At 44.6% G+C, this 25,426-nt stretch overlaps 1 protein-coding gene across 20 annotated transcripts in view; it reads left to right on the plus strand.

The window, feature by feature from the left end:
• The window catches only part of NCAM1 (neural cell adhesion molecule 1), a 321,182-nt gene that overhangs the window by 271,639 nt on the left and 24,117 nt on the right, over positions 1 to 25,426 (plus strand). For 8 of the 20 annotated variants that reach the window (XM_019036797.4, XM_019036795.4, XM_019036803.3 and 5 more), the window contains 5 exons: positions 3,308 to 3,458; positions 3,833 to 4,017; positions 4,381 to 4,477; positions 4,810 to 4,980; positions 6,600 to 6,731. In XM_019036797.4, the coding sequence (XP_018892342.1) occupies positions 3,308 to 3,458; positions 3,833 to 4,017; positions 4,381 to 4,477; positions 4,810 to 4,980; positions 6,600 to 6,731 (736 nt within the window). Of the gene's footprint in view, positions 1 to 3,307; positions 3,459 to 3,832; positions 4,018 to 4,380; positions 4,478 to 4,809; positions 4,981 to 6,599; positions 6,732 to 7,867; positions 7,883 to 12,231; positions 12,280 to 14,249; positions 14,292 to 25,426 lie in introns of all 20 variants that reach the window. The other 12 variants (XM_019036784.4, XM_055356221.2, XM_055356217.2 and 9 more) reach the window with 3 other exon arrangements.

The following is a 25,426-nucleotide window of genomic DNA, read 5'->3' on the forward strand; positions in this document are numbered from 1 at the left end:
TGCTTCAAAGAGAATAAAATACCTGGGAATCCAACTTACAAGGGATGTGAAGGACCTCTTCAAGGAAAACTACAAACCACTGCTCAATGAAATAAAAGAGGATACAAACAAATGGAAGAACATTCCATGCTCATGGGTAGGAAGAATCAATATAGTGAAAATGGCCATACTGCCCAAGGTAATTTATAGATTCAATGCCATCCCATCAAGCTACCAATGACTTTCTTCACAGAACTGGAAAAAACTACTTTAAAGTTCATATGGAACCAAAAAAGAGCCCTCATTGCCAAGTCAATCCTAAGCCAAAAGAACAAAGCTGGAGGCATCACACTACCTGACTTCAAACTATACTACAAGACTACAGTAACCAAAACAGCATGGTACTGGTACCAAAACAGAGATACAGACCAATGGAACAGAACAGAGATCTCAGAAATAATGCCACACATCTACAACTATCTGATCTTTGACAAACCTGAGAAAAACAAGCAATGGGGAAAGGATTCCCTATTTAATAAATGGTGCTGGGAAAACTGGCTAGCCATATGTAGAAAGCTGAAACTGGACCCCTTCCTTACACCTTATACAAAAATTAATTCAAGATGGATTAAAGACTTAAATGTTAGACCTAAAACCATAAAAACCCTAGAAGAAAACTTAGGCAATACCATTCAGGACATAGGCATGGGCAAGGACTTCATGTCTAAAACACCAAAAGCAATGGCAACAAAAGCCAAAATTGACAAATGGGATCTAATTAAACTAAAGAGCTTCTGCACAGCCAAAGAAACTACCATCAGAGTGAACAGGCAACCTACAGAATGGGAGAAAATTTTTGCAATCTACTCATCTGACAAAGGGCTAATATCCAGAATCTACAAAGAACTCAAACAAATTTACAAGAAAAAATCAAACAACCCCATCAAAAAGTGGGCGAAGGATATGAACAGACACTTCTCAAAAGAAGACATTTATGCAGCCAAAAGACACATAAAAAAATGCTCATCATCACTGGCCATCAGAGAAATGCAAATCAAAACCACAATGCCATACCATCTCATAGCAGTTAGAATGGCGATCATTAAAAAGTCAGGAAACAACAGGTGCTGGAGAGGATGTGGAGAAATGGGAACACTTTTACACTGTTGGTGGGACTGTCAACTAGTTCAACCATTGTGGAAGTCAGTGTGGCGATTCCTCAGGGATCTAGAACTAGAAATACCATTTGACCCAGCCATCCCATTACTGGGTATATACCCAAAGGATTATAAATCATGCTGCTATAAAGACACATGCACATGTGTGTTTATTGCAGCACTATTCACAATAGCAAAGACTTGGAACCAACCCAAATGTCCAACAATGATAGACTGGATTAAGAAAATGTGGCACATATACACCATGGAATACTATGCAGCCATAAAAAAGGATGAGTTCATGTCCTTTGTAGGGACATGGATGAAGCTGGAAACCAGCATTCTCAGCAAACTATCCCAAGGACAAAAAACCAAACACCGCATGTTCTCACTCATAGGTGGGAATTGAACAATGAGAACACTTGGACACAGAAACGGGAACATCACACACCGGGGCCTGTTGTGGGGGGAGGGGAGGGGGGAGGGATAGCATTAGCAGATATACCTAATGTAAATGACAAGTTAATGGGTGCAGCACACCAACATGGCACATGTATATGTATGTAACAAACCTGCACATTGTGCACATGTACCCTAAAACTTAAAGTATAATTAAAAAAAAAGAAAAAGAAAAGAAAATAGCCCTGGAATGTATCAGCACTGTCAGCCCTCAAAAATCCAGGATCTCCAACAAACTGGGTGTCACGAGGCTTTCTAGTGAAGTGCTCCACACCTGTTTGTTGTCATCTCTCATTAATGTGTGGCATCTCCTGGGATGCATCTTTCAACCAACCAGCGTCCCAGATTTATAGGTCAAAGCAGAGGATCAGAGAAATCATCCCAGGGAGGAATGGCACTTGCAGAAATGGGCAGCCATGACTTTGCTTGACTCTTCTGTCTTCTTGCTAGAATTGTTTTTTAGCTTCCAGACATGAAATGCATTGGGGCTCAGATGACCGGAATAGACTAGATCTGTCAGTGATGGTCCAAGGGACTTCTCATTGGTAAATCTGCTGAGACTGCTGAACAAGGCTAGTGATGCCTTGCTTGTGAGCTTCCTAATCTGGCTGCTGTATGACATTGCAATTCTGGGCTTCAGGGCCCCAAACCAGCATATCCAAAGAACCTGAAGCCAATTGTTCTGTCATTCTTTAAAGACTCAACCCATGGGATGGCAGATGCCAGGTGCAGAATATAACCTCCTGTCCATCCCTACAGAACATCATATACTCGAGACAAGAGGGCCCAGCCTACCCAGAACAAGACCCTCTCTCCAGATCACTAACTTTCTTGAGGATCTGAAGTTAAGCCACACGCCTAGACTCTTCCTGGGCCAGCAACCATTTTACTTAGAATGTCAAGGGGAAATCCCCTTGGAAATACTCCAGTACCCATTGCCTAAGGACTATGTGCTTATTCTCTTTTTGACCAATCATTATAATTCCAGAGATTTAGGAAGCCCGTTGCTGTATCAAGGACTATAAAATGGTGGTGGCCAAGGTGTCAAGGATCCCAGACCTGCCTAGGACTCTGTGCCATTGTCCCTGGAGAGAGAACCCAGTTAATCTCACTTCCAGTGCAATGGCTCCTGATCTTTGAGTTGTTTGGCTTGTTTTTACCTGTGATTATTTCACTTTTAAGCATCCAGGAAAGAGGCATCTGCAGAAATAAGGATTTCTTTAGTAATTTCTTATGTTGGGCACTTGGAATGTCCTGCTACAGGTACATGCACCATGGAACTGGCAAGTGGGCAGACAGAAAGGACAGGCTGGCAGTGCAGGTTTCCCAGGATCTCATGAGGTAGGGCTGCTGCTGCTGCTGCTGCAATATCTGCTGGCCGGAGGCTTTGCTTCCATTTTAGACATCCCAAACAAAGTCATCTTGGGGGACCTAGCCCCAAACCAATCTTGGTACTTAGATCAGGCTGCCTGACATAACTGAGTTTCATTTTCTGTTTCGGATACTCCCACGCTCTCATGCTGCTTCCCAGTGCCTCCCCCATTAGATGGTACCTAAAGTAAGAAAGCCATTGACACAGAGAGGAGAGAGGAAGTGAGACGGGTCACAGACAAGTGATGGCCTAGTCTCCCAGCCCCCATCCTGCCATAGCACTGTTGCCCTCCACCCTGCCTCGGGCTCTGACACGCTCCCTTCCCCCCCACCCCCGGCAGACTCTGGATGGGCACATGGTGGTGCGTAGCCATGCCCGTGTGTCGTCGCTGACCCTGAAGAGCATCCAGTACACTGATGCCGGAGAGTACATCTGCACCGCCAGCAACACCATCGGCCAGGACTCCCAGTCCATGTACCTTGAAGTGCAATGTAAGGAATAAATGGGGAAGGACCTGGGGGAGGGAGGGGCAAGGCAGGGTCAGGATGAGAGAGGAAAACAGCAGCAAGGATCTATGTGCACCCTATGTGTTCTGCTTACGTTCCCTGCAGCTGACCCTGGGCCATTTCAGAGCTCTGTTCCCAAGCCACCCCCTACACACCGTCTCCAGGCTTCTTACAAGCCTGCTGTGCCCTTGAGTCTTCTTCCCATGCTGTGCACAGGAATTCTAGAATGGCCCTGACCTCTACTATACCAGGCGCTGGCTCTGCTTTGGAGCACACCTGCCTTCCCAGTGCCAGGAGACAGGATATGGGGGCTTCATGATCATGGCAGTCATCCTGACAGTCATTGTTATTTATTGCAGATGCCCCAAAGCTACAGGGCCCTGTGGCTGTGTACACTTGGGAGGGGAACCAGGTGAACATCACCTGCGAGGTATTTGCCTATCCCAGTGCCACGATCTCATGGTTTCGGGATGGCCAGCTGCTGCCAAGCTCCAATTACAGCAATATCAAGATCTACAATACCCCCTCTGCCAGCTATCTGGAGGTGAGTCAGGATGGGGGTGGGACAGAGCAGAGAAAGCACAGTTTGACTCTAGGTGGGCTCCAAAATGCAGCTCAAGTCCTCTCTCCTGCTTCTCTGGCACATCCTGAGCAGGGAAGGCATGGGCTAGAGAAGACACTGAGCCTCTTTTCAGCTCCCCTTCGCCCACTCTACCAGTCCCCTCCCTGAATGTGCCTCTCCCATGAGCCCCTCTGCTATTCTTTTCTCTTGTTTAAGGCTGGGCTGGAGCTAATGATTTATACTTTACTAGTTCTGTTTTTTACTAACTTAATTCAGTAAATAAAGATCTGAGTCTGTGACCATCCCATAGGACACTTGTAACCCAATAGCTTCTTCCTTCTAAAGGTGACCCCGGACTCTGAGAATGATTTTGGGAACTACAACTGTACTGCAGTGAACCGCATTGGGCAGGAGTCCTTGGAATTCATCCTTGTTCAAGCAGGTGAATGTCCCTTACTCACCTGAGAGCAGCTGCCACAACCCCCCACCTAACCCTGCCAGCCCAATTTGTGTACTTGAGTGATTCCAGGATATGGGGAAGAAGAAAGGGCCAGGGTCAGCAAAGCCAGAGGGTTGGGAAGCTGGGAGCCATTGGATCAGCGCATGGGGCATACTGGGGGAGAAGCATCTGGTGAGATGGGCCAGGAGGACAGGACACAGTGACAGGATTCCCAAGAGTGAGCAGAAATGACAGAGTTGTGCCTTGTGACTGAGAGTTAATGGTCTTGGGCCAAACTGGGCTCACCTGAGTCTCCATATGTGTCCTCCCCACAGACACCCCCTCTTCACCATCCATCGACCAGGTGGAGCCATACTCCAGCACAGCCCAGGTGCAGTTTGATGAACCAGAGGCCACAGGTGGGGTGCCCATCCTCAAATACAAAGCTGAATGGAGAGCAGTGGGTGAAGAAGTATGGCATTCCAAGTGGTATGATGCCAAGGAAGGTGAGTTGGGAGAGTTGGTGTTTCCATTGGGATCATGAGTGCCTCAGTACTCAGATGTCCCCACCTGCCATCCTGGGCATGTTCCTACAGAATCAGGAACTGCACCTCCAGAATTAGGTCAAAGTCATATCTGCCTGTAGAGTTGTTGCCCCTATTGCCACCCCAACCCATGCTCTGTGCTTCAGAGCCTGGTTCTCATGACCCTTCCAGGATGGATGAAGGCATCTGTACCACATTCCAGGCAGGAGCCTTGCATAGGTTCTGAGCACAGCCAGATGAGTCCAGCGCATAGGTTCTGAGCATGGCCAGATGAGTCCAATCCATCCTACTCTGCACGTTTGAGTTACCTGTGCTGCAGGTTCTCTGCCGACACCTGGCCAGTCCTGCTTGGATATCTGTACTGAGGGACTGGCTGTCTTGTAATTGTGATAGTAACCAAATAAGCACAGCCAGCAGGACAAGTCTGCCCTTAAATCAGTCCTGTGCTAGCTTTCCAAGCTAAAGATTAAAAGACTGACCCTTGGATTACTGCAGTGTGAAGATTCTGAGCCCAGATCATCTGAGGATAGTGTGTGCTTATGTTGGACTCCCCTTTTTGGGTTTAATTGGAATAACTCAGTGAAGTACGTTTTGTTTCTGCACAAATTTTTAATCCTGGTCTCGTATGTGGTAATTCGAGTGGAATTGGGAGTAGGCTGAGCTATCAGTATCACAGCCATTCAGAGACATAGTCCAGTGCAGTTTTACTCAGAATTAGTTCTGCTAGAAAGCTTCCATCACTTCTTCAGCTTCTCGGGGGAGCCGGGGGGCCAAGAGGAGCTGCTGGGTAATCAGTATTGGAGCCAGAAGAAAGCAATCACTTTGCCTTCCTAACTTCCCTCTGAAATCTCATACCAATTTTGTGGCAGGTTGATCTCATGTCACTATCTGTCCACCAGACTTTTTTTTTTTTAAAGATCAATTCTAGTTATTTTTATTATAAAATATACATAACATACATTTTACATTCCATCATTTTTAAGTGTAAAATTCAGTAGCATTAAGTCGTAACCATCACCACCATCCATCTCCAGAACTTTTTATCATCCCAAACTGAAACTCTGTACCCATTAAACACTAACTCTTCATTCACTACCTCCCCCCAGCCCCTGGCAACCACCATTCTTTCTGTCTCTATGTAGTTGGCTATTCTAAGTACCTCACATAAGTGGACTCATATGGCATTTGTCTTTTTGTGGCTAGCTTATTTTATTTCACTTAGCATAATATCTTCAAGGTTCATCCATGTTGTAGCATGTGTCAGAATTTCCTTCCTGTTTAAGGTGGAATAACATTCCATTGTATGTCTATGCCACATTTCATGTATCCATTCATCAGTCAATGGTCATTCGGGTTGCCTTTCGGCTATTGTGAATGATGCTGCTGTGAACATGGATAGCCCAGGTATCTGTATCTGTTTGGTCCCGACTTTCAATTCTATGCATATGCCCAGAAATAAAATTGCTGGACCAAATGATAAATCTACAGTTAATTTTTTCAGGACCCTCCCTACTGTTTTTCAGAGCGGCTGCACCATTTTAACAATAGACTCTTTTGTCATCCTTCCCATATTATAACAGCCAGCATGGAGGGCATCGTCACCATCGTGGGCCTGAAGCCCGAAACAACGTACGCCGTAAGGCTGGCGGCGCTCAATGGCAAAGGGCTGGGTGAGATCAGCGCAGCCTCCGAGTTCAAGACGCAGCCAGTCCGTAAGTAAAGCCAGCTGCCCACCTTTTCCCAGCCCACCCTCTTCTTCCTGGGGGCAGTGGGGAACCCTGAGCTGGCCCATGTCATTGTTCAGACCACAGCTTTTTGTCTTTCAGATCCCTCTGCTCCTGGAGGCCCCACCTCCTAGTTCTCTGGTTCTCAGTGACAGCTAACACACAGTCCCTTCATTCTCTCTTTCTCCAAGGGGTTGGGGACACTGTCCTAGTAGCCGGTCCAGCTTGTTAGAATAACAGTGAGGGGGAAGGCACCAACACATTATTAAAGGAAGTGGGGAGAAAACCAGGAGTGAGTTGTCAAAGGATCTGGGAAAGTTGCTTTTTGACAGGCCACAGAAGCCCTAAGCACACTGTGACCTGCAGGAAGAGGGTAAAGATGGTGACAGTTCACATAATGCATTGTGGGATCTTTGATGCAGCAGAGATATTAAGTCAGAGACAAATGGAAACTGCTATAGAATATGTGAGCAGCAGCAGAAACCCAGCAAAGCCAACGGGAAGAGGTAGCCCTGGCCTTGACCTTTTCTGCTCCTCTCCCTCCCATAGCAAGAGCATTCCTCACGGCCTCTTTCAAGAGAATTGCTTCCCCCTGATTCCACTCAAGGATGTATCTCTAGGTTTTCCTCTGCCATTCCCTCTTTCTTTAAACTACACCTATCCCACTTTGCCCTCCCTTCCCACCAGCAGCCAGGCTGTGGGCAAGCCCTGCTCCTGTCATACCCCTTTGCAGACAGAGATACTACCCTGGGAAGCTCCTGAGTCCACCCAGCTAAAGAAGATACCGTAGAACTAAATTTCTGAGTGTTCACAGAGTTCCCTGGGCTCTCTGACCCCTGGATTTAAAATGCACCTGGGAGAATCCTTTGCTTCCTTCTTTTTGAAGCCAGGGGCCTGCAAAGGGACCCACTACCCTTACCTCTTCCCAGAAATAGGAAAGCCTGTCTCATCTTCCTTCTACAGGAGTGGCTTCTTTCTCTGGATTTGAAGTAATTTGATAATTTGAGTTTCCAGCTCCATGTGCTCTGCGGATTCTATTCATTTCTTTTACATCTTATTTTTTTTTTCTTGGGTCTGTCTCTTGTCTTTTCTTTTCGTCTGTGTTCCATCCATGGGAAATGCAGATAGCCCTCCTCCACGTAAGTGCCTCTTCATACCTCATTACCTGTTTCCATAGCATTAACATCTGCTAGTTCTAGTTCTTAATTTAGTTCTGGTCCCTTTTTTGTCCCCTAGAGGCTGAAGTAGATGATATTGTCTGGGCCCTAACCACACTGACCTTAGTCTAGTTGTGCTGTTGTTAACGTCTGTAGGTTACTCCAAGAGGCTAACACTCTTCCTATTTTAGAGCATGCAACTTCTGTGTCTTTGGAAATTGTGCTTATTTATTAATTTTTGTGTGTGATGATTACCCCACGGCAAAGATGGTGTTTGCTGAGCCAAGCATGGTGGAAGTCTGCAGATGGGCCCTGAATAACACGCTATAGCCCCGCCTCACCTTCAGCCAGGATGCTGGGAAAGTGACCACAGCCCCACCAGGCCACTATTCAAAATACCTTGAAAGGAAAAAGAACCTGAAAGGATTTTCATATTTGCTTTTAGGAGATAAAGGAATTGAGCTCAGTTGCTTCCTTGCTTCTTGTCTGTCAGCTTGGTAGCTGGAGGGGAACAGGAGGACTGGCCAGGGAGGCTCCTGCAGCAGCTGCCATAGTCAAAACGTAGCATGAACTTTGGTTCCGAGCCGTGGGCATGTCCCGCAGGCAGCTGTTGCAGAGTTAAATCTCTAGTTCCGGTCAGCTCTGTTCTTTAGCATGTAATTACTTGCAGTGTGCATCTCCTCATTTGGGGAAGACTAACCAGCTAATGTAGGAACTCTTCTGCCATGCATGCTAGGGAAGGGGAGATTCCCCACTGGAAGGACACCCCTTAATCATGTAAGCTGTACATAGACGACACAGGGAACAAGGGTAACAGAGAGATGAACTGTGGTTTGACCCCATTAGCCTGCAGAAATGCCCCTAAACTTCCCTTCTCCTGAGATTTGGTTCTTCCTAGGCTGAACCAGAATAGCGGAGGGAGGTGTTACCCAGGCAGACACAGAAGAAAAGGTATTCAGGAAGCTGTACAGTCTTTTCATAAAAATGCTCCCAGCTCCTGAAAGGTACCCAAGGAAGCTTATCTTTTTAACATTATTCAGAAATATTGCAGCAACAGCAAAAACTAAGTAGCTACATGTAGGTATTCTGAGATTTTGAGCAAGTACCAAATGTCCTACCTCAGCAGAGTTGGTGCCGGGATGAACCAGCTGTCAAAGGCATCAGAGTTGGGGGATGGAGCCATCAGGCCAGACTGACAGGTACCTGCTCTGGGCGTGCAGCTATGCCCTAAGCAAGTTCGAGAGGAGCCACTCTGGGCATGAGGGAACCTTCCTTCTGGATCTTCCCCTGATCTTTAACTTGTGGTTCAACTGAGTCTCCAGGTTTCCTCTGGTCTGGATTTGATCAGTAAATGAATGCTGGCTTAGTTACATTAAAGAGAGGAAGGCTGGGATGAGGCACCCCTCTGAGTTTCTAACCAGTAACTGGAGTTTGAGTACTGAATCAGAGTAACTGGGTCTTGGACTTCAAAGGCCACAGTGGTTTTCATTCATTGCCAGCTCAGTTCTCGCAAAGGTGAGACTATATGTATATATATATATATATATATATATATATATATATATATATATATCAGAAGCTATATTTTTAAGTCAATGTTAAAAATGAAATTTTTGAGGAAATTTTAATTTTAAATTTAAATTTAGATTTTTAACTACAAAAAAGAGGTCTCCAGACCTTGTTGTTTATTGTCTGATAGTATCAAAATGGATAAGTAACCACGACTCCAAGAAGCCCTTTGGAAAAGGATGGTGTCATCTCTGCATTCCAAGTAGGTCATGAATGGTACAACAGCAGGCATTGTTAGTGGTACAAAAAGTCAGTTTTTCTCAATCATATAATAAAGTTAAGGTCTGAAGAATCAAAAGGCAAACTTCTTTTAGATAAGTAGAACCATGGCATATTCTTAGAGTTGAGCACGCCTTTTGCAAGAACTTTAGCAGGATGAGGCGGTGAACATATGGGAACATCATATTATCACCAAAGATAACTTATTATGGTCTTTCTTTGTGCCCTGATAACCTTCCCAGAGTTGCTGAAGTGAGGACTTAGCCCACGGAGTATCCTGCTGCCCCTAGACCCATCCTGAAAACAGATATCATTGGGAGGATGCTGCCAGCAGTTACAACTGCTATGACAAACCCACCCTTTTGCTGCTAGGAACTGAGGACGAGCCTTAGGAAGGACCTTCTCTGAATTCTTACTCTCATTTCTTGGAAGACACAGAGGTTGTCTGAACTTAGGTAGACAGAACCAACCACCAGTTTAGCTGTGTGCTTGCACTGAGCCCAAGAACCAGTGGCATTGGTTTCTGATGCCAGCTTATGGCACCACTGACACTGCACCCCTGTCCTGTACTACTGTTGGGATGCAGATGCACAGCAGGATCTCCTACCACTGGAGTTGTGCCCTGGTTATACCCCAAGCCCCAAGGAAGAGAAGGCACAGAGTCAGCAGAGGCCAGTGTGCTGCACAGGCAGGTGTTGCTACCGGACTCCTGGGCTGCCAGGTGTCAGGTGAGACCAGCGCATTTGGCACTGACTCATCGCTTGAAGTTCGTTGAGATGTCTCAATAATGGGGTTGCTTTCTTGGTTCTTTAATAGACCTTTCCATGTTTAGGGACATGGATATATCAGAGCAGGGATGAGCAGGGGGAGCTAGTAAAAGCCACAAACACTTAATGGACTCCTGTTTTCAAGCTGCCGGTTAGTAAGCATGGCTTACCTGTTTGGAGGTTCCTTTGTGTGTAGTTCATGAATGTGCATGAAGGTAATGAGGAAGCTGTGACCCCAGACCAACAAATAAAACTCTAACCTGTGAGAATGTGCCTATTTCATGTATTTTTTAAGCCAAATGTCTGCATGCCATCAAGACACTCAGGAGGAAAGCTCAAAACCTCTGTTTGCCTTGAGACGGGCTGCTTGTGTCAGACTCCTTACAACTAGCTATGAATCTTCCCCTCCATGACTGAGCTACCCACCTTCATAATTTCATTGCCCAAACATTACCTCTTAATTTGCTTCTGTACCATGAAGCAAAATAGATTATTTCTTTTTGAATATAGAGATTATGAATGAGTCTCTACTTTTTAAAAGAGGCATCTTGAGATTTTTGTTTTCATATGTTGTCCCCCAGGTGGCACATTGCAAGTATAAGTTAAATGGATTGTTGTATATGTGGTTAAAGCATGTAAAATTCCATCTCTTTGCCAGAACAATATGGACAACTATGCAAACAATTCAAGCTAAACAAAGAAAAGAGAGGGAAGGAGACCTGAATTAACCAGACCATCCAATAATGATGAGTTACGATTCTTTGTTGCTTTGATTCCAGTGACACTGTACTCATGATTTAATGAGATGCCCTCATGTGGAAGGTAAAGGAAGAGAAAACCATGAGTATTAGATATTAAGGCAGTGGCGGAGATACACTGAGGTTTTTCCAAATTTTCATCTAGCTCTCGAAGGAGACTTTGTTTTGTGACTGCTGATGGGACTACTTCCAAATATTTGCCAATGAAAAACCAAAGATCCATTCAGTGTCCCAGTATCTCAGATGCACAACTAACCATCCTCTACACAGAAGATTGGCTAGAATTTCAGTCCCAGTCTCTTCATCATTTCTATTCCCTGGAGGAGTGAGAATAATCCTGAACATTATTTGCATGGCTCTTACGTAGCAGCCTCCAAATAACCACATTCTGTAGGGGAGTTTTGGAAGGCAGCAGTGGTTGCAGCATCATCCGTATGATAAAGGATCATGAACTTCATACAGTAGTACACATTAGGTAGGAGAGCCATTTCTGTCTCATTCATTCAGATGTTGAAATGAGTGAGGCATATAGGTTTTGCTATAAATAAAGTCATATGTGGAAATATATACCTCTATAGAAACACATATATAGATGTGTAACATGAAAAGCCAATGTCTATTTTCTCCTTCACTGGTTCACCTTAAACTGAGGTCCAGATTCCTTTTCCTCCTATACCTCTCGTCCTATGGAGACAGCTGGTCCTGCTGAACTGGATATTTGTTTTCAGTCAAGGTTTGAGGCTTGTGCAGCTGTTCCTGGCCCAGACTTGTTCCTGGCCCAGACTTTACCTGAACTGCAGGGTTTGGCAGGCGCACAGCCTCAAGGTTTGACGTTAGAGAGAGCCCTGCTCCTCGCTAGTGCCCTGGCCAGCTGTTCACACACGGTGTTGTTCTTCCCACTTTAACTCCCTTCAGCTCCTCATACTGATGCCCCAGGGTTGTTGCTTCCATTTTTTTTCATTCAGTATCTGTGTGCCTCAATGATCTTTTTTCCCCACCTTCATTTTTCTTTCTTCAGCGGCATCTGCTAGCTCGTCTACCCCTGTTCCATTGTCTCCACCAGATAGTGAGTATCATTTTCTTCATCCATCTCTCTGCAGGTCACTTTCCACCAGCCACAGTTTGTTTTGCCTAATGTTATCTCCTTCACCAGGTGATAATTCAACTCAGTTGGCGGAAAGCAGCGTCGGGTTTTAGAGGAGCAGATGAGAAGAGAAACAGGCATAGGGCTTCTCAGATCCATGAGGGGCAGCCTTCCCTGAAGGAGAGGCGAGGGAAAAGCATTGCTCTGGATAGAAAACCCTGCAGGCAGGATCCCCAAGGCGGCCACCCTGGGGCCAGCCCTGTCCTCAGGATTCTGAGTGGGCTGGATCAAAGCTCGTATTTGGAGAAGCCAAAGGAATTGACCAAGAAAAATGTCTCCTCTGCAGGGTCATAGAAAATGTGTTGGAGTGTTTTGTTTTTACCCTTCATTTTAATTGGCACAGTTGGATACAGACATTGAAATTAGATAGGGAGGCCTGTAGCTTTCGCTTTATCCATAAATGCATACTTTTCTTGTAAATATTTGTGGGAAAATAAACAGTGTCTGGCAGTGTCTGGCAGATGTGCCTGGCAGTAGGCGCTTAGGCAAATCGTTTAACCCTTCACAAGTGAGCCTTGTTTATCTCCTCTGTAAAATAGGATGAGTAGTCACCCATGTCCCGCCACCCTAAAGAAAATCACAAACATTTTCATGTTTATCATGCTCTGCTTTACCCACATGGGATCATTACCACCAAGCCAGCAGTAATGTCAGCTGGTCGCTCTCAGATTTCATCATCCTGGCTAAGCCTTGCTCATTTCTGATCTAATTAATGTTGCTATCCTGTCCTTTTGTGTGCCTGAATGTGCAGGAGTAGAAGGGGCTCCAGGCCTGCCACTGTTTGGAGTTTTGAACCTAGCTTTCCAGGGAGGAATAGCAAAGTAAGACCACAGCTCAGTAAGACACAGATGTAATGCCAGCATCTGCCCATAGTGGCAGACAGCAGCAAATGGGCAGGCAGGGTGGTGCCGCCTGGCTGGCTTTATTCTCCTTGATATATCAGAAGCCCCTGTGGTTTGGACTCAGACTCAAGAGGTGACTCAAGCCTCAAGCTCAGAAGCCCTCTGTCACCATCTGTTGACTCAGAAGCATGCCCACCATCCCATGCAGTGCTTTTCCAGGCACCGTCCTGTAGCAGACGGAGTTCAGGCTTTGGAAGTAGACAGACCTGGGTTCAAATCACAGCTCCACTTCTTCCGCCTGAAGCTCCATAACCTAGGATAAGTCGCTAAGCCTCCCCAAGTCTCAGAGTTCTTACCTCTAAGGTGAAGGATGGATTCCACTTACCTTTTCAGTGTTTGTGAAAATTAAAGATTAAATGTGAAGAACACAAACCATACTGCTCAGAATTTAGCAGCTGGAATTAATAGTAAGAATAAATGAGAGTTATGTTATCTCTTGCTGCATGAAAGTCATTTGTCAGCAAAATCTCTGATCATCTCTTTTAAATATGTATATTAAGAGTCTTTTAAATATGTATATTAAGGCCCAGCATGGTGGCTCAGGCCTGTAATCCCAGCACTTTGAGAGGGCCAGGTGGGTGGATTGCTTGAGGCCAGGAGTTCAAGACCAGTCTGGGCAACCTTGTCTCTACTAAAAATACAAAAATTAGCCAGGCGTGGTGGCATGTGCCTGTAATCCCAGTTACTTGGGAGGCTGAGGCAGGAGAATTGTTTGAACTCAGGAGGTGGAGGTTGTAATGAGACAAAATCGCACCATTGCACTCCAGCCTGGGTGACAGAGCAAGACTCCATCTCAAAATAATAAATAATATGTATATTAATATTGATAGAGAAGAGAGAGAATACCTCCTTCACCATCTTTATAATGATGCCTACATATGTATAATATATACTCACCCATGTATACATACATATATAGCTATGAGTTTAATTTATCTCCATTCTCTCCTTCACCTTTCTGTGCCTTTTCTGTCTGTCATGTTTCCATAGCAACTTGGCCTCTTCCTGCCCTTGCAACCACAGAACCAGCTAGTGAGTACAGGGCTGAGTTGCTCTCGGCCAGACCTCTGATCGCTTGTTGTAGAGCCGACTTCTAGATTACAGCGCTGCCTGTTGTTTTCCCTTTTATTAAAAGCAACAGTTGTGAATGCATGAAGGCTCCTAGCCTGGTGTGGTTTCCTAAGCATGCCGTCTGCTTGGCCAAGAGAGCAAACCAAGCATCAGCAAAAGAACGGGGTTGATTATTGGAAGAATACTCCGTGCATGAGGAGGCCTTTCCAAATCGGCTGTCTAGTTAAAAATAGCCAAGGATTAGGCAAACGCTGAGGACACAAAAGAACAGCATCTCCTTCCCAGCTTTTGCTTTGCTGTCCCTCCTTCTGAAATACACACGCTCATGCGCGTGTTAATTTAGCAGCAGCAAAAAGACTGAGAGCGAGGGAAGGAATAGGAGAAAATGGCTGCTTGAGGAAAGGGAGAGGGTGATGCCGAGAAGGAAGGAGCCGCTGCTTCCTGACAGCATGCCCGGCTTTGTCTCCCCGTACGCAGAGCACAGGGGAAGGAGAGAGCTCCTTCCTGCTGTCTCCTTTCAGGCTCCCGCCTCAGTGCTAGAAAAATGATGGGCAGAAAAAGCCTAATCCAGGCTCCCCCTGGGTTGAGAGTCCAGATGAAAGTGCTGGAATTTATCTCTTGACAATAGAGTCAAGAGCCAGACTGTATCCTCTTTTTTCATCGTAGAAAACATTGCACAGAATCACTGCTGTAACATATTCCAAGCTGGTCTTTATAATGCTCTAATGAAGTAAGATGTGTGTGGAGGACCTGAATCCCCTGAAGAATCCATATGAGTATGCATGCATGTTCATAGTGTTCAAGCATCAAAGCTGTGTGGGAGTTTTAGATTTTATAATATTTCTGGCTGCACAGAAAAAAATGGCATACATCCCATCAAGCAGAACAAGAAGGCAGAAAGCAGGTATGCAAAGTATAACTCCAGCTCCCCGGGCCAAGCTTTCCAATACATAATTGAACAGAGAAGAAAAGAGTTTCCTGGTTCTGTGTGTTGCATGAAATGGTTCTTTTTTTTCTACTGCAGAACACAGCTAAGGGTCTGCTTTCTTGGTGTTCCCTCCGTGTGTGTGCTGCGATGAATTTTAATTCCTGATGCTTTTGAGGTTTCATTTTGTCAGCAGAGCAGAGCCGGTGACAACAGGCTGTGCTCGCATGGGTTTAATTCAGATTATGAGGGGGTTTTTTTACATTTGGAAAAGGAATGCAGCTAACAGCCCTTTTTCTTATTCTACAGTGTCACTCCTGTCCTTTTTCAGCCTGGTGCAGTGTGTGTCCAGGCACAGTAGGAGAAAGCTACATAATGTATTTGTACAACTGTGTCATATTTCAGGTGGCTCACTGTAGGTTGGTCCTCTCTGTTAGTGAAACACAATCTTGGTTCCAGATTTTGCCTGAAGAAGGAATTAGGTGTCTCTCCCCTGACATGTCTTTAATTTTTAAACATCAGACATTTCTGCCCACAGACAAAATGCTTAGTTGTGACATCCAAAGGGAAGAAAGTTTGAGTCATTTTATTTTGAACCACTTGACTACTGACCCAAATTGTAGGTCCCAGTGGATACTGAGATAAAGGAAAGATGCTCACAATTGGGCAGCAGCCTGAGTTTAGCATGAACATATTTCTCACTAGTAAGATGAAATGTGGCACATGTGAATTGCAGTGGAACTAATAGCAGAGTAGCTATCAGCATGTGAATATCCATCAATCATCAATCCATCAGTGGGGTTGAAAATAAATATCTCCCAGTTTTGCTTCTGTGTGTGTGCGTGTGTGTGTGTGTGTGTGTGTGTGTGTGTATGTGTGTGTGTGGACCCATTTATAATTATGAGGGAATAAAGGTATTCTAAATAAAACCAAAGGAGCAATTGCTTAGTTGTATATAATCCCTGCAAGGCCCCTTTGGTAGGAAGGTGCCTGAATCTGTGTAATGCCAGACAATAAGAAAGAAGCACACATTCTGTCAGCTCACGGTGGCAAGGGAAGAGGTAGCCTGGTTAAAGCATTTCTCTCAGGTTATTTTTAACCAGCGGTGTTCTTTACACAGAAAGCTGTCTTCATCTCCCTTCTTTGCCCTTCTCCCTCAGCCTCAATTGGCAATGGTCAAAACTTTCCTTGGCCTCTTAAATTTAAGGTCAGAAACCCAAAATGCCTTTTAACAAGTCAAGATCACTCAGTCACAACATAGGACCAAAAGGAATGCTTAAGAAAAGTGTTTTTTTTTTTCATTGTAAATCTCAAATTTATGTCTTATCAGTGCAACCACAATTCTAAAGATATAACTTTAACCACAACAGGTTGGGTGCCGTGGCTCAAGCCTATAATCCCAGCACTTTGGGAGGCTGAGGTGGAAGGATCACTTGAGCCCAGCGGGGCCAGCAGGGCGAAACCCCCATCTCTACAAAAAATAGAAAAATTAGCTGGGTATAGTGGCACACGCCTGCAGTCCCAGCCATTCAGGAGGCTGAGGCAGAAAGATTGCTTGAGCCCGGGAGGTCAAGGCTGGAGTGAGCTATCTTCATGCCACTGCACTGCAGCCTGGGTGATGAAACGAGACCATTTCAAAACAAAAAACTTTAACCACAAATGGCCCAAACATTTGCTTAATGTCAAACTCTCAGCACGTTGGGCCAAAGGTACAGTTTCTGCTGTTTAGTGTCAACACAGCCATTGTCTCAACCATCAGAAGGAAACCCATTCCCTAGTCTGCACTGGCCTCTTCCTTTATATGGGTCTTGACTTTAGGGAGGCTTACCGAGGTCTCAGGAGTAATATGGGTTTGTGGAGAAAGAAGTGAGATAAGATCCTGAAAGCCACCATCTCTGACATGCATCCACCCAGCCTCATTCAGCCCATGCTCCCCTCCTCCTTATGCCATAGGAAACATGAAATGACTCTTCTTAATTTAATACAATCTTTTGTTCTTCTAGGGCACACAGTCTTCACCTTAAGACTCTCGGGACTTTTCCTTGATGACCCTGTTTCATTGCCCTTGTTTCCCAAGGATGCTGAGACATTTCTGGAATCTGTGGATAATAACTTGCTTTTTTCTTTTCCTTTAACAGTCTCCTGGATTGACTTTGACATCTGGGTCCTGACAGCAACACCTCCCCATTTCAAAACAAGTTTACATGCTCCTGATGTGGTATTAATATGTAGTGTTGCAGCCGTAGCTAATGCTTATTGGTGTTGTTAACCAAATGCTCTTTATGATTTATTATTCTTCTATTTCTGGGCAGTTTCACTGCCCTCCCAATGTTTCCTATATATGCTGCTAATTTAATTTGATTTCTCCTTTTATTTAGTCTGTGATTTTGTTGTTGATTTTTCTCCCTGCCCATTGTTTACATCAGTTTTTAATTTTTTTGTATTTTCCATGTGACCTCCTCCACTTTCCTTTCAACCAATATCATGTGCGTGCGTATCATGTGACTTTGTCATGTGGCTTGCATGGTGCTGATGATGTCGTCCACGCTGGTGAACAGAAGGTAAAACTCTTTGTTCTGATTAGTGAAATAAATCTGGGACCACAGCCTGGCACATAAGGGCACACTCATTTCTTCCTGTCTCAGATTTCCTAAGCAAAGCCATTTGAGAGATTTCCTCTTGTTCTCAGTTCACATCCAGAATTCATCATTCCTTGCAAACTTGACATGACGATTTGGTATCACGACAACCTTTGGTTTGGTATTTTGCTTCAAGAAATTTGGTCACACAAACTGTTCTCTACAGTCAACCCACATTAGCCACAGCACAGTTTGCAAACTTGAATTTTTACCAGATGGTTCATAAAAATTATTTCCTAGAAAGGTGTTTGGCAAATTAGCTTTATAGCATTGTTATTTAACTTCATCCAGTAGTTCTAAACACCATAGTTGTTCTAAAATGAGTCACATTCCTGTGAAAATGTTTACAACCTTGAAATGCTACAGAGTGAAATATATCAATTGCAAAGGTTGTATTTGTTCAAAACCCAGTGAGAGTGCTTCATAAAATTCTTGCACACTGAGGACTTTCTGAAATAAGAGATTTAAGAGTTTGGATTAGAGCAGTTTGGCTGTGATTACCGAGGTGTCACTTTTTAAGAGTGGCCCTCCCCCAGGGAGGGGGAGAAAATCAAAGCAAAAGTCACTTGGCAATTACCATGAATGGAGATCTCCGTGTAATCAAGAAACACATGATTGACCCTTGCAGCAAAGGAAATAAAATTATATCCTAATTAAGTGCATAGCGGTGACAAAATAATTAGTTAATATTGTGACTGTCACAACCTTGTTAAAACATTTCTCGCTTACCAGAAGGAGAGAAGGAAGCCTCTGCTCACAGCTTCCCTCACTAAAATCAAACACCTATTCAGAATCTGCCCTTTGCGTCATATGCATTCAGTTTTCTCCTAACTGAAATGTTTTGCTTCAAATCACACCCTGAGACATGGGCTACATGGATCACGAAAGCAAAACTAACTCCAATAACCCCCTGGTGTGCCCGTGCATGCAAGGGGTCCCTGTTTGACCTCACTTCTCTGAGAACTGATTGGGCGACATCCACACAGACAAACCGTCAACAGCTGGTCTCGCATGTCCTTTGTTCCTGGTCTGCTCTTGTGTTTCGTTCTCCTCCTGTGTGTTAGCCCTGTGTACCTTCCCTCTCGTTCACCCTCCACATTTCCCATCTCTGAGCCCCTCAGCTTTATAGGGATGTCAGCTTGGCCCCAATGTAGTCCCATTTACAGCCAGACTCCTGGACTTGCCTATGAGCCATCCTCATTTCCAAAAAGGCGATACTGGGTATGTACATTGTATGAAATAAGGTGGGAATGTCCCAGAAGCAGAAGAACATCTGATGCAGTCCATGCCAATAAATTGGGCTTACCTTTAAAAATCATGTGAATACGCAGGTCTTAGGGCAGAGAATATAGACAGCTTAAGATTTTCTAAACTACAAGTCCCACCCAAAATATGGTATTTTCATGATTTCCCAAAGGTTGACCATCAGCAAGACTGGATATTTTTCAGACTTAAGATGACTGTTCAGTAGCTGATGTTCTGGAAAAAGGTCTGGGCCTTCACCATGAAATCTTAAATGTGAGCAGTTACTGGATGTTGAATTTGAAACCTATTCATTTCTTTTTTTAAAACAAGCTTGGTCATTTCTGTGCAATGCTATAATTCAGAACGAAACAAAGCACAATGTTAATAAGGTAGACACTAATTCATTCCTCTAAAGAGAGATCTCTTCCAGACATTTTAAGCCAGGGCAAGAAATGTTTAAAGATGTTTTTCTGCAGTTGCCGTAGAAACACTCCTTAGCAGTCATCTTGGCTGTTGGTAAAAAATGTGGCCGGTACCAAAAAAAAAAAAAAAAAAAAAATCGCTGACAGCCTTAGAGAATTCCAAAGCTATGATTACCCCCTCCTGGAACCGTGTCCTCATCCATGACAGACCCTCTCCTGCCATCTGCAAGGGGGCAAGCTGAAGACTTATTCAGGTGAGCCCTGCACGCAGCAGGAATTGGCCTTTAACAATAAAATGTAAGGGAATGAAGAGGTCAGGGCCAATAAAATCCATGGAGGAGAGCAACAAAGCTTAGTTAAGGACAGTTATCACCTCCTCTCCCTGGGTATTAGCAAAGATTTAAGCTGAATTGGGCCTCAATGAGAAAAGTGAGAGTAAGCTGGGGGGTGAGGGGGGAGCTTTCTGCCGTCAGTGGGTTGTACACCCAACAATTGGTGACAGCTGATGTTCCCTGTCCACCTTGCACCCCCTCAAAAAAAGAAAACTGCCTGGGATATGCATAACCTAAGCTGGATGCTCCATCTACCCTGAGTTCAGTGGGACAGCGTTTACAGAATCCAGCAGCACTGTGTGAAGTGTGACAACTCAGAAGGAGAAGGGAGGTTATAACAGGGATTGAGCCCCATCCTTTATGGTTACTTGGCTCCTGAGCCTACAGGGCTTGGCCTGTAGAGGATTGTGACAGATAAGCTTAGACACCTGTCCCAGAAAAGAAGAAGTGAGGATGCAAACTTTGATTTCTAAGGTCATGGCATCATGTCACTGCAGGGCTTCCTCCAGTGACTCCATGGAGCCGTGGCTTTGTCCACCAGCTACTGAGGACTCTGTGTAAATGGGACTCCCCACCAGCAGCATGTGTGAGATGAGAAGCCCCCTGCACCCGTCTGTCCATGTGCTGCATGTCTGAGCATGGCTCCCTCCCCAGCCATTCATAATGATATTTTTTTTCTTTAGCTACTGACACTGACTCGTACTAGGAAACGCTGATTCTGATGAGCTAAGCTCTTTAACACCCACTCTTCCTTCTTAGATTGAAAACATCACTAACCACCCCTTCCACTCCCTCCTTTATTTTTTTACAGCTGTGTGTCTGGATTGCCACGATCTCTGGCAGGTCGACACAGACTTTTCACCAGGGTTTCTGCTCTAATTGCCTTTATCTCTAAGGATTCCCTGCACTGGAGGTTCCTAGGGTAGAGAGTCAGTGGGAAGGGCCTGAAGAAAAAGGCAGTGAGGTGTGTCAGCCCGAATCCTGTGGGCAGGGACTGTGGGCTGCTGCTGGCCTTGGAAACTGCCAGTTCCCTTAGGGTCACCAGTATGAGGGCTGAAACTCCCCAGGAGCCACATTCTTCTTCATAACCAATCTAATGTCCATGAAATAGAGTTGAAGATGGGCATGAGCCCCCTTGTGGCCTTGGAGGCAGGAGCCGAGTTAACTGTTGATGATAGCAGTTATTTCTGTCATAACTTCCTCAGCCTGGATCAGCCCCATAACCACAAGCCATACCTTCCTGGTCATATTTTCTTTTTAGGATGATGAAACAAAGATAATTGATCAATTAATCTGTTGGTGTTTTCATGACACCCGCGAGAAGGGAACTGGTATTTTTGTGGTTCAGTCTGTCAGAGCTCATTGGTTGCTGTTTAATTTGTACCTCGTGCTGCCATTTGCCACCGCACCCCAACACGTACTCTCACATTCATAATTCCTCAGGAAACTGGTGCTGGAAAGGATTTACAGACCAGATGCCTTAGTGAGTGTGGCCGCGGGGAGCTCAGCATCCTTGCTCTGCAAGCTGGGAACCGGCCGTGCCCACACTCACTCATTGTGTATCCCGAGGCTCCCTGGAGCTAGGAACTAGGATGGCAAAGATTCTGGTCACTCAGGCACAAGCAAAGCCTTAAAGCTGAAGAGAAAAGGGTTCAGGGAAAAACAAACAAAACTTTACCCCAAAAGCTTGATCCAGCAGGAACAATGCCTAAGACAAATTAATACCCACTCTTACACTGCCCGGCTGTTCTTCAGGACTGTCCGAAAGCCACTCGGCATCCCTAGAATAGCCAGGTAGGTTACCAAAAGAGGTGCCAGGGAGAGACATGAGGATCCAAGAATGTATGCAACATAGATCACATCCGATTCTTTTGTTTGTCGTCGAGGGCTAAGCGCTTTGTTTCAGGAAAGAGAATCAGTGGTCTAATAACGCTAAATCCTGATTCCCTCAGATAATTTGCTGATCCCCTAAGGACCAGCCACATTTCTAACCTCTGGATGTAATTGTAATGTTTCTGACTTGGAAAAAGTAAATAGGCTTCATATTTGAATAGCTAAATCATACATTTTGGACTTTTCAAAAACTAAGTGTAAAAAGGTATATATAACACAAGTTTCAAATTGCTTGGAAGAAATAATCAACCAAAGGAGACAGGAGTTATGATAAACAAAATGAACAGTATTTTTAAAACTAGACAGTCTTATTTGATAGGAAAAGTAAAAGATTGTAATGCAAGCCCCACATTTATCACAGGTTTATGCTCAGACACCTGAAACTTTGTGCAGATCTCTATGAGAGAGAAAACAAAGTAGATGAATAGAGAACACAGATGGAGGGCTTTTTTGTTTTGTTTTGTTTTGTTTCTTTTGAGGCTGAGTCTTGCTGTCACCCAGGCTGGAGTGCAGTGGTGCGATCTCTGCTCACTGCAACCTCCACCTCCCGTGCTCAAGCAGTTCTCCTGCCTCAGCCTCCTGCGTAGCTGGGATTACAGACACATGCCACCATGCCCAGCTAATTTTTTTATTTTTTTAGTAGAGATGGGGTTTCACCATGTAGGCCAGGCTGGTCTTGAACTCCTGACCTCAGGTGATCCACCCACCTCAGCCTCCCAAAGTGCTGGGATTACAGGCATGAGCCATTGTGCCCAGCCCCAGATAGAGGCTTTCTTGAGGATGCCTGTTTGGCACCCCAGCCTTTCATTCAGAAGACACAGCTAACTCCTGGTGCTTGGGCTCCTTTGAGTGAGAAATAGAATATTGTTTTCCTGCTAAAATTCACCGATGCTGTCCAAGTACCCTGGATTTGCTATAATTTTTGTTGTGGAATTCGGATATCCAGTGGAGTTTTCTAACTGCTGGGGCTTCTGCTGATGAGAGGAAGGGCATGAAGCCGATTCAGATTTAAGGGTACAGTAGTAGAGTAATTACAAACAGAGAACCTGCAATCGGCATGGCCAGAAATATACATTTCAATTATGGTTTCTAAGGGAGAATTTCATAGGACCTGCCTATGATATATCTGACTATATGTGGCCTCTATGGTACGTTCTTTCTTTCTTGGGTTCATGATTCACATCCTGCTAGAAAATACCAGAACTGCACAATACTTTATATTTGTTATTGGCAAAGTTTCTTTTTAATGTTCCGTTGGTGTAGTCTTTACATAATACATTTGGGGGGAACATTTGACTCATGGCTAAAGTGAAACTCCAAGGGTATAATTAACCCCAGGGGTCTTCTGGGAGCAACCTGCCGATTGCTGCTGAATCGCAAACCAACATTTACAAATAATTACAATATTGGTTTTACTGAACTTACTCATAATGATTTCAATCAGGGCAGCCATCTCAGAACACAGTGCTCATCAGGACTCTCTCAGGCATTTCTTCTGCTAATGTGCTCGATAAAGCAGTCAGCCTCCTGAATGGCAAGGTCCCTTTTCTCCCACCACAGCCCCTCCCTCATCAGGCTTTGTGTAGAAAGCCTAAGGAAGTTTCTCTAACCCCATTTCTAATCTTTAAGAGAATTTGCTGACAGTGAACACTGGAAGATAAGACACTTGATGAAACAATTGCTCTTTCCATATTTTCATGTACTCACAGCAAGTTACAGAGCCACCAAGTCGGTCAAAATCTCTGTGATATTAGTTGAATATGATCTTCCTGTAGAAATACTGTCGTAGGCTGGGTGCAGGGGCTCACACCTGTAATCCCAGTACTTTGGGAGGCCAAGGTGAGAGGATAGCTTGAGCCTAGAAGTTCAAGACCAGCCTCAGTAACATAGTGAAACCCCATCTCTACAAAAAATTAGCCGAGTGTGGTGGCATGTGCCTGTGGTCCTAGCTACTCCGGAGGCTGTGGTGAGCAAATCGCTTGAGTCATGGAGATTAAGACTGCAGTGAGCTATGATTGTGCCACTGCACTTCAGCTTGGGTGACAGAGCAAGACCCTGTCTCAAAAAAAAAAAAAAAAAAGGTCATAGGAAGCGTTATGTATCCGTCCAAGAGCCTCATCATCTTTTAAAAGAATTAATCATAACTTAGTTTTTTCATTTGGCAAACAAAATGGTGTCTTATTTACCTTTGAGACTTCAGTGCCTAATAGACTACCTGGGACCTAGTAGATACTCAGTACACATCTGTTGAATAAATCGTAGGTAAAGCACTCTAAATAATAAACCTAAATATTATTTCATTTTATTTTTGAGACAAGGTCTCACTCTGTCACTCAGGCTGGAGTGCAGTGGCATGATCTTGGCTCACTGCAACCTCTGCCTCCCGGGTTCAAGTGGTTCTCGTGCCTCAGCCTCTTGAGTAGCTGGGATTACAGGCACATGCCACCACACCCAGTTTTTTTTTTTTTTTTTTTTTTTTTTGGTAGAGACAGAGTTTCACTATGTTGGCCAGGCTGGTCACAAAATCCTAACCACAAGTGATCCACCTGCCTCAGCCTCCCAAAGTCCTAGGGTTACAGGCGTGAGCCACCATGCCCAGCCAATATTATTATTTAATATAAAATGCTCTAAATTCTAAGAGAAAATAATACACACATATCAGAGTACTGTGATAGACTCAGATAAAATGATACAAATTATAGTGTTCTAACTTGTCAAATGTGTTCTAACTATGGTATAGATTTTGATGGCTTTTCTCCGATTCAAATTACATTTTTTCTGAAACAAATCTAAAGATAAGAGAGTACTTTCATCAGGGAAGTTGTTTTCTGCAGGATTCCCTAGAGAGATTTTTATTCTTAGGTCTTTGAAGAGATTTGGGGGTCTCTTTTCAAAGACAAAACTTTTGAGATAACTTTTTCAACATTTTAAAGCAAAAAGTTGACAACTTTCTGCCTTAGAGATGTGAAATTGTTGACCTTGGAGTGCATCTCCCTAAAATTGGCTGAAAGTCGTGTATTTTGTGTTCTATTTCCCACAATGTCATGAGAAACAGCCCAGGTGTAGTTGGTAGTCCGTGCTAGTGCAGTGGCTGTCACTGTTTCACATGACAGCAGAGCCCTAAACAGCATCCAATTCAGGGCCCATATTTTGTAAATGTGGAATGAAACTTGATCGAGGCAACAGACCCCCCATGATGCGGAGTTCAGAGACAGTGTTTTGCAGGATTGATTCAGCCTTGAAAACTCACACTGCTCAATTTCAAGAGGAACTAATTAGGAACGTGCAGCCAGGGAAGCCCCAGTGGACTGATCCCTAAAAGGGGGCCTTGGGAGAAGGATGCAGTCCTTGACTAGTGGGCGTGTTGGAAGGGCCACTGATGCTGCCTATAAAAATCCCCTCCATGCTAGGGCAGGTAGACCATTCTGCACAGAGTCAGTGTCATGATTCTAAGTGAACAAAGTTAAAATAATTTGTTCATTTGCAGTAGGTCTAGGGTCATCAACCATTCCAGTTTGCCTGGGACTGAAGGGTTTCCCAGGATGTTGAACTTGCAGTGCTAAAACCTGGAATGTTCCAGGCTAACCGGGATGAGTTGGTCACCCCAATTCAATCAGAGAATACAATTTGTAAAGTTCTC

Source organism: Gorilla gorilla, chromosome 9 (genome assembly GCF_029281585.2).
Source record: "Gorilla gorilla gorilla isolate KB3781 chromosome 9, NHGRI_mGorGor1-v2.1_pri, whole genome shotgun sequence".
In the NCBI taxonomy this organism is placed as follows: Eukaryota; Metazoa; Chordata; class Mammalia; order Primates; family Hominidae; genus Gorilla; species Gorilla gorilla.